Here is a 9,556-nt window from a genome sequence, read left to right as displayed (position 1 = left end):
TTGTGCCAGCAGGAATCCTTTGCCGTCTATAAAGAACACTGGAGTGAAACTAAAGTTTGCTAATCAACATCTAAGAAAGCACCGGGACTTCTGTGCTATGGACAGACAAGTCAAAGTTAGAGTTGTTTGGTCACAGTACCAGAAGTCATGCTTGGTGAAAACCAAAGACAACATTTGATCAAAAGAGCTTCATACCAACTGTAAAACACGATGGTGGAAACGGTGGACAAAGCAGTTTAGGGCTGCTTTGCTGCCTCAGGGCCTGGACATCTTGCAATCATAGAGATGCTGTGGGATAGTTTGAATTGGGCTGTAAATTTATGAAACCCCTAAAACATTTGCACAGTTGAAAGAATTTTGCATAGAGGAAAGGACAAAAATTTCTCCCAGTAGATGCCAGAAACTGGTAGGCAGTTATAAGAAATGTCTGCATAAAGTTGTTTCTTTATGCAGACATTTGTTTTATTTTGTTTTGAAATAAAAGATTGCACAGTCAAATTTCCTTTGTTTTTTCTTTGTCTGTTCCATGAAGTTTATCTATATATACTGTTTAACTGAAGATATGAAATACTAATATATCCACATATGCCCAATAAAGAAAAACAATCCATGTGGTGTAGGTATATTTTTACATGACTGTCTATATGTATGTATACTGTACATAGTCAGTGTCAGATGAAAACCTTTTAATTATTCTCACCTGCCTTTGGCAGCTGCACTTTACATTATCCAATAGAAATGATCCAAAATGATTTGTAATTACTTGAACTTTTTTTCTTCTCCTGAAAAGTTATTATTTTGGAGACTTCTATATTCATAAGATTGTTATTGTTTTTTATATATACTGTAGTATGCAAGTCTTAGGCAACCATAAAAATGAGTTAAAGTGATTCATCTCAGCAGTATGTTTGTTTTTGCCTATGAAAACATGACATAACAAAGGAATAAATACATAAATATGGTTAAATAAATACAGTAATAATGTTAAATATCTGTTATTCTTGATTAGAAGAGTACACGTTTGGTCCCAGATTTCTCGCTGCACTGAATTTGCATGAATTTGTTCAATCAGCAGCTCACCTGATTTAATGTAATAAAGGAATGATTAGCTGAAGCAGGTATTGCTTCCACGAGGAGAGCTTTGAGAATATTTAAGCTGACACACAAGAAATCGATGGTTTTTATGTATTTATTTATTTACTTATTTATATTCTAGTGTTAAGGTTTTTGCCTACTGCTCAGATAAATGGCTTTGTATATCATGTTATTGGAAAGCCTAAGCCTTTTTTTTAACTGTACATATGCAAAATTAGGTTGCCTCTAGTCAAATGACGTTTTGTTGAAAATGTGTGAAAAGAATTTTACACATCCTCTACAGAGAACCCACTTCTGCACATTTTAATGCACAATTATTGTTCATTTGCTGAATATAACATAGGAGAAAAAAAATCTGGCATGTGCAAAAGTTATGGCACATTTTATATTTTATCTTACATATCATAATGTTAAACTCGGCAAATAAATAGATAGTATGCACTAAAATTAGCGTTCTATATCTAAGAGTGTTAGAGTGTTTCCTGTAGAGAATGTGTTAACTTATTTTCACTTGGATCAGCAAAATGTAATTTTACTGGGGGTGATAAAACACACACAAACTTTGTCATAGCAGTGGACGAGTTGATAGAACCTACCTTATTGGCAACATGATCAGCTTTAATCCGTCGTTTCAATATTTTATCTTAACAATAAAACACTTTAAATTGTTAAATAACTCAGTGACACATCCACACCTCACTGTGGAGTTGATTTAATTGCTTTCTCATCAAAGTCAGTTGATTGTTCCCAATTAAGTTAAAACTAACTGGGTTCAAAACACTATTAAAAACTCAATCACTTATCTTTAAATTTGTAATTGCTGTGTGGGCTGCCGGCGCTTGTGGGATTCCTGCCTCTTTCTTTAGTTGGCCTGTCAAGGTGATCTCATCCATTTGCCTCTGCCATGCATAATAAACTCTTTTTTAGATTAGTTATTTATCTTTCTCAAAGGTCTTTAATGAGCTGTGTGATTGGAAAAAAGAAGTTCAACAGCTACACTAAGACTAAATCATATGAGCGGGCTGCTATCGAACTGATGCTGCACTACAAACAAGAGCACGCGGCTCTTAGTAATATTCAGAGAAAACTTTCTCCGTTACATTAGGTTTTAATTAGATTGACATAATAGAGTGAGAAATTAGGAATGCCAGCTAGATAAGAGCTCCCCTTTCACACTTTTATTGAGATTATGATTTTATTCCCCAATCCCCCCACGCTGATATACACGGTACAGTTCAGGAGTTCAGGAGTCGACTTCATATCAGATCTTCCAAATAATATTCTACATGTATTTCCCTAGATACCTTTCACTTTTGAGCAGAACTTCAGTGCTTGTGTGTGCTTCAGCAAATGCTGGTGGCAGGTCTTCACAAACTTAATTTTGATGGTAAAAGACATGTTATTTCATGACTTTAAAAACTTCTGGAGACAAGAAAAGGTGTTGTTTTTCTTATTCTGCAGGTTTTGTGTTTGGGAAAAGTTCTGCAGAGTAACTGTGTTGTATGTGTATAGAGTTTGGTATATGCAAATAATATTTATGAGTTCTGTGCTAGCATGTTTAATTTACACTGAATTTTTTCAGCGTATGAAAATACATTACTACTGTCCTCTACAGAGAGCACATTTAATGCTCAATTACTGTTTATTTGTTGGATTTTGCTGTTCTTTATGGTTTATAGTTTTTATTATGGACATTTTCCTAATTAAAATACTTTTTCATTCTTGCATATAAAATGATATTTGTTGATGTATTTATTGTACCCTGAAGAACAGAGCGTTCAGGTGATGCTGGGATACTGTGTATCTGCTTTTTCTTTACTGCATTTGTGACCCTACAGAAAAAGTGTTGTATTTCTTTGTAATACTGATCCAAGTAGATTTAGTCCCAGTTTCTGTATTTTATTCGTGTTCATGTATCAACATCAGCAGATATGTATGTGAAAAATATCAGTTATCAGTCCCAAAAGGTCCAAAGGTGGCTAGTTTGAAACAAATGAACTAGTTGTGTTGATGTCATATATTTTCTTACATGTAGAACAATGTACATGTTTAAATCAATTCAATGCATCTTTTTTTCAGTATATTAGGCATGTTTGATCTTGAGTTTGTGTGGAGTGCAGTGCCACAAGATGCTTCTTCACTAGATGGCAGCAATAAGCTAAAATGCTGTGGAAGAATGAGGGTTTTTGCTGTGGCAACAAATGATGATAACCTGTAGTGGTACGATTATAGCCTTTCTGAATGCATTTGACTGAATTTGAGAGTGATCTAAAATTACAGAGGCAGAACTATTAGATGGACATAATGTTTGCATGAAGAAGAGAGAGCAGATGTATGTTTGTGCATATTTTACTCTCTGAGATGTTTTTTTTTTCTTACAGAGGCATAGTTTGGAAAATGGATATTTAATACTGTAAAAGCAAAACTCACACATTTTCTCATGTAGCCAAAAAAAGAGCAAATTAAATTAATGGTTCTTACAAAATGTCTAAATTCTATTTGATGTTATAAATAGTGGAATAATGTAGGAACATTTAAAACATGTTTAAAAACTGCCCGACTCAGCAGTGCTTAAGTGTTGTATGTTTTGTTGCAAACACAAAGGCAATAATGGTGATTGTTCTGACCTTCTCATGAAAAACTCATCCTACTTACTCACAAGCTTATAAAAGCACACTAATAATAATAATAATAATAATAATAATAATAATACATTGTATTTGTCCATCAGTTTTACCAAAAGTAATAAGCAGTGTTGAGAAGCTAAAGTAGACATACAAACATGAAATGTGTGCAACAGAACAATAAAGATTTAAAATTCAGTTAAATAAACAAATTACTAAATACTGAATTATTCACATTATATACATGCTTTGTGCTAAAAACAAACAAAAAAAACTTGTTCGTCACTTATGTGAATGTAATTATAAAAGTATGGAACACTTTAAATTGCTATGAGCTGATTTTCAGGGCACAGATTAAGTGAAGTCCAAGAGTAAAACAGGTTTTCTATGAAGAATCCCAATTGACAACATAATTTTATCTCATCTGTGTCTAGAAAGCCTGCCCCGTATTGACTAATATACAAATGTTGATCTATGGAATCCCATATTTTAACAATATTTTCCACCAATAATCACTTCAGCAAAGTATTGTACAGCAATATTAGCGAGGGGTAATCAGTCAAATAAATATTGAAACTGCAATTTTTAAATGAACCAGTCTTAATCTCCAGTTCATATGTTGAACAAATGACTGTTCCAACAGTACAGACAGAGGAAAAAAACTTCCATTCATTAAATGAACCAAAATGAAACAAAATTAGGCTCTTTTTTTCATCCTGAGACTGTCTAAGCCAATGACATTTAACAATGACTTTGTGCTTATATGTTTTAAACATCTTTAGACATTAAAAAGAAAGTAAGGGCCATATATAAACAGTGCAAGAATATACAGACAGATATGAACAGAATAACCAGAATGATAGATCCATTAGGTCAGGAACAATCATCAGTTGTGCTTTCAATGATCATTTTCTCCCTTTTTAATGTGTTTGTCAGTTTTTTTTTTGTTGTTTTTTTTTTGGTATCTATATATTACATAAATATCAGTGTCCTTTCTTTTGCCTTTATACAACATTCTTGTTATGGAGTACACTTCAGAGAACAACCACTTTCACAATGTATAATAAAAAAAAATAGACAAACAATAAATATTCACATTATGCATCGCACATATTCTTCCCTTAAAGCGTAATTATTGGCAAAGCCAAGGTTTTCCGACTTGAGATGAACCACATTTCTTGCCGCTCCCTGGTAATATCTGCAAAAGGTATATAACAGGCACAGTGAGGGTGGTAAAGAAAGCAGTATTCACTGGGAAAACAATTAAATTGAATAAGCACAACAACGAACACAGAAGGTGTCTGTATATTTTGGCACTTGGCAACTCAAACAAACTCATTTAAGGGAGGGGATGGCAGGGCGGGGCAGGGCGGGGGCGGAGTGGGGGTGGAGGGAGACTTATGCGGTTTTGAGCCTAAATGGACCTGGTGTTACAGTTACAAACTCAACATCTTTTCCTTTTTTTTGCCTTTTTTTTCTTTTTGATTGGCTCTATAAAACGGCAACACTGTCTGGTGTCAAATTTTGAGGATCTAGAGGCTTATATGAGCTCCTTTAGGAGGTTTGTGGAGGGAGACACGGAGAAATAGCCACGCCGGGCTTGCACTGAGTGACTTAGCACCCTCGCTGGCTGGCTAGCAGTGTTGCCGTGACAGTACTGAACAGAAAAAAAGAAACAGAGGTGCTAAATGAAGTACTCTTTCTTTTCCTCTGCATGTGCGTGGTTCCCCTCCGCATTGATGATGGCAGTGTCTGCATCAGGGGCGTCCTCTGCTCCTTTGGCCTCATTGGTTAAGTATGTCCCTGTCCACACAGTCCCACATAGGTCACAGACACATAAGGAACAGCAGTGGACAATGTTCAAGCATTTAGCACACTCTCTACACTATAGGTGAGGGCCACGCAGCCAGGAGCCAAGGCCTACCTTTATGTCTGGCCAGATAGCGGCCGAGGACGATGATGAAGCACAGGGTGATGAAGACCACCACGGCCACAACTCCGCCGATCAGCGCGTGATCAGGACCGTGTGGAGTCAGCGCATTGGGATCTGGAGAATGAGAAGAAGAGGACACTGTTTGCTGTTTTCTGTTTGTTGATCACTAAGATTTAGATCGCTGCAATGCAGGTCAATGCAGGTGCACAAGACTGCCCCCCCCCAATGTAGTCATTGAGACATGTTTAGAGTTTGCTTCTTTAGTTTTGCACTGAAGCTATGAGGCTAACATAGCTAACAAGTAACAGAAATTTATACCCACCCAGTAGTGTTGTGCAAACTGCATGCACAATCATCACACAAACAGTCAGAAACTGTTTATTTAATTTCCTGTCAAAACTATCAATAAGTGTAAGTTACTAATTTTTTCAGGATATATTTCTGAGAAAAAATGGTACCCCTAACAAATGTGCAAGACCTGGTAGACCACCAAAACTGTCACTTTCAAATAAACAGAACTTTCCATCTTTGGGGAAATCTCTCTTGCTTCATTTCCGAAAAGTCCACAGGTGTTTCTGTCAATCCTTCCACTGTGAGAAGACAACTAAACACTGCGTCTGAAAGGATATGTAGCTGCCAAGAAGCCATTACTGAGGAAATAAAATTAAAAATAAGAAAATTGCAAATCAAAGTAGCTGCTGGTGTTCTTTGAACAATGGACTGACCTCCCCAGAGTCCAGACCTCAACATCATTGAATGTGTTTGGGATTGCTTGAATTGTGAGAAGCAGAAAATGCAACCAACTTCTAAGACTGAACTTTGGAGGTGTGAAAATATATCTCTGCTGAGTTATTTGAAAAACTGAAGCAAATCTTCTGAAGAGTATGGAAGCTATAATTAAGGTACATAGTGGACCCACTAAATACTGAAAAACTATTGAAACATTGATGAAAATAATAATGAAAAATGTGAAATATTTAGTTGTTGAGACTCGTGGCTTCCTATGAAATATTTGTATATTATATAAAATGTAATATATATTCTATATATAACTTTCTGTGAAATATATGTTTTCTGATTTTTGTCCAGATGCTGAAAAACAAATAACTTGTTATTGATGTCTGTTTTGAGTGGCAATTAAATGAATGAATGGTGGTCTCTGACTTTGAACAGTACTGTACTTGCTTATGTGGTTTCTGGTACTGGATCATGCTATCTGATGTACTGTACTGTACTGTATGGACAAAATTCAGGCTCCAAGATGGCTACTACTAGTGTTTTTATCTCTGCAATGCACTTTTGTCCATTTGGTTATAAAGTGTCAGGTGTATTTGAGATCACTTCCCAACATGCCCCAGATTGACACAAGCATGAGATGATTTAGGAGTGGCTGTAAGCATCCATTACTTGTTTGCTACATTAGCCTCATAGCTCCAGTGCAAAACTATGGAAGCAAATTTTAGACGCCAAACACATCTTTGGCTGATCATCTACATTTGAGGTAAAACTGCATAAACCTAATTTTTGGACAAACCATCGTTTTAACAATAGCAGCAGCGGTGTGAGTGATGCTGGTTTGATTAATTAATTGACAAGATAGGCTTGTGAATATGACTGACTGAGGGGTTTTAAAGTGCTGCTCTGCTTCACAAATGTCTTTTCATGAAGCCATTTCTTTGGATAAATGTAGACAGAAATTTCAGAAGCTTTAAATTAACTGAATGTAAAACTGGACCTTCATATATCATACCAAAGTGCAAAATGGAAAAGTGCCAGATAATGGACATTACTTAACAGCAGTGCTGTGGAACCTTGTGCATACTGAAAGATCTCTGCCTGCAAATTTATAAAGTGCCATTTTCAGTGTTAATTCTACCATGTCCTTGATAATTCTGATTTAAATAAGGCTGGTTCACAGAGTGAAAAAGCAAGGTGTAAGGAGCCCTCTGCTCTTGGTGATATCACGAGTAATGATTCTTAAAAAAGACCAAAAAAACCCAAATAAATTAATAAACACAGGGTTAATTGTTCTGCATATATATATATATATATATATATATATATATATACACACACACACACACACACACACCAATGAGCCAAAATATTATGACCACTCACAGATGAAATCAATAATGCTGATTATCTCGTAACAGTGGCATGTCAAGGTCTGTGATATATTAGATGGTAAGCGAACTGTCGGTTTTCGTAGTCAATGTGAGGGAGAAGTGGGCAAGTGTGAAGACCTGAGTGACTTTGACAAAAGCCAAATCGTTATGACCAAACAGCTTGGTTAGAGCATCTCCGAAATGGCAAGGCTTGTGGGGTGCTTCCAATCAGCAGTGGTTCGAGAAGGGATAAACCATGAACCGGTGGCAGGGTGTTGAGCACCCAAGGCTCACTGATGCGCAAAGGCAACGAAGGCTATGCCACCTGTTCCAGACCCTTTCCTGTTCCAGCATGACTGTGACCCTATGTGCACAGTCAGGTCCGTAAAAACGTGTGGTCAGGTGTGATGGTCAGGTGTCCACATACTTTTGGTGATATAGCGTGTGTGTGTGTGTGTGTGTGTGTATATATATATGTATAGAACAGTATATATGCAGAACAGTTGTAAACCCATATGCTGACTTGCTGTTCTGTATGTGATGCTGGACACAATAATGACATAATAAAATGTGAAAAATTAAACAATAAAGATAAGACATTTTCCTTTTAAATAATTGAATAGTCTTTAGTAAATATTTTATGTACAGTACTGTGCAGAAGTTAGAGACTGTCTTTCATTTATTTTTGTCACAACAACTAAATATAATCAACATGTCTAGTATTTAATATGCTCACATGCCCACACTTTTCCTTTATTACAGCTTCTATTATTTTAGGGAGACTTGCTTCAGTTTTTCAAAGAAATCTGCAGGGATATTTCTCCACACCTCCAAAGTTCAGTCTTAGAAGTTGGTTGCATTTTTTGCTTCTAATGATCCAAGTTATCCCAAACAGTGAGTGATGTTGAGGTCTGGATTCTGGGGTGGTCAGTGTATTGTTCTGGGAACACAGCTTCTTTGTTTGATTTGCAAATTTTGGTCTTTTTTTTTCATCTGTTTCCTTTGCTCAGTATCAATTTCTTGACAGCTACTCATCCTTTCAGACTCATAGTGTTGAGGTGTCTTGTCGCAGTGGAAGGACAGACAGAAACACCTGTAGATTTTTTCAGATCTGAAGCAAGAGTGGAGCTTGATTTTTTCCTGTCTCTCAAAGATGAAAGCTTTAAATACTGTTTATCTTCTGGTGATAGTTTTGGTGGTCTACCAGTGCTTATTGGTAGGAGCCCCCTTTTTTGTGTTTGGAAATTCAAATTTTCTCATTTATTTACTGTTGACTTCCCCCTTCATTGTACAATTGGATTGTCTTATATTTACTCTCCTCACAAATATCTCCTGGAGAATTAATAACTTGTATTTAATGGCCATTTTGACTGTAAATTAAATGAAGGGTGGTCTCTGACTTTTGCACAGTACTGTAGTACTGCACTTTAAAAATGAGTCTTTGTTGTGCAAAATAAATCAGAACCAACTCTACTAATATCAAGGCTGTCAAATTCAATTGTCAATTAAGCTGATATACTGTATATATTTGTAAAAGCATAAAAACACCATTGCAGCTCAGAATAAAACACAGTAACTATATCACACTTCTCAGCACTGTAAGGACCCAAGTGACTCAGCCCTTGACAAAATATGACCAACTTTAAAAATGTCTGAGGTGGCAGAGGGCCGATTTATCTCTGGGGTTTAACTTTGACCGAGCGAGCGGGCATAGATGGGGGTGAACTCGGTCATCTCTGGAACTCCACTGAGTAATCGCCACCTAGAATAATGACTTCCCCTCCCTGCAGCTACCT

General features: G+C 36.3%; 1 protein-coding gene across 3 annotated transcripts in view; it reads right to left on the bottom strand.

The window, feature by feature from the left end:
* Positions 1-3,484: 3,484 nt before the first annotated feature.
* Positions 3,485-9,556, bottom strand: part of cadm2b (cell adhesion molecule 2b) — a 228,500-nt gene continuing 222,428 nt past the window's right edge. Inside the window, exons 9-11 of one of the 3 annotated variants that reach the window (XM_036563482.1) lie at positions 5,644-5,766; positions 5,417-5,522; positions 3,485-4,917 (exon numbers count right to left, since the gene is read on the bottom strand). In XM_036563482.1, coding sequence (XP_036419375.1) covers positions 4,812-4,917; positions 5,417-5,522; positions 5,644-5,766 — 335 coding nt within the window. In that variant the 3' untranslated portion in view covers positions 3,485-4,811. Of the gene's footprint in view, positions 4,918-5,403; positions 5,523-5,643; positions 5,767-9,556 lie in introns of those variants that run through there. The other 2 variants (XM_036563501.1, XM_036563492.1) reach the window with 2 other exon arrangements.

Source organism: Colossoma macropomum, unplaced genomic scaffold, assembly GCF_904425465.1.
Source record: "Colossoma macropomum unplaced genomic scaffold, Colossoma_macropomum, whole genome shotgun sequence".
Lineage (NCBI taxonomy): Eukaryota > Metazoa > Chordata > Actinopteri > Characiformes > Serrasalmidae > Colossoma > Colossoma macropomum.
The sequence above is the reverse complement of the archived record's forward strand: the minus strand, read 5'-3'. Positions and strand labels throughout refer to the sequence as shown.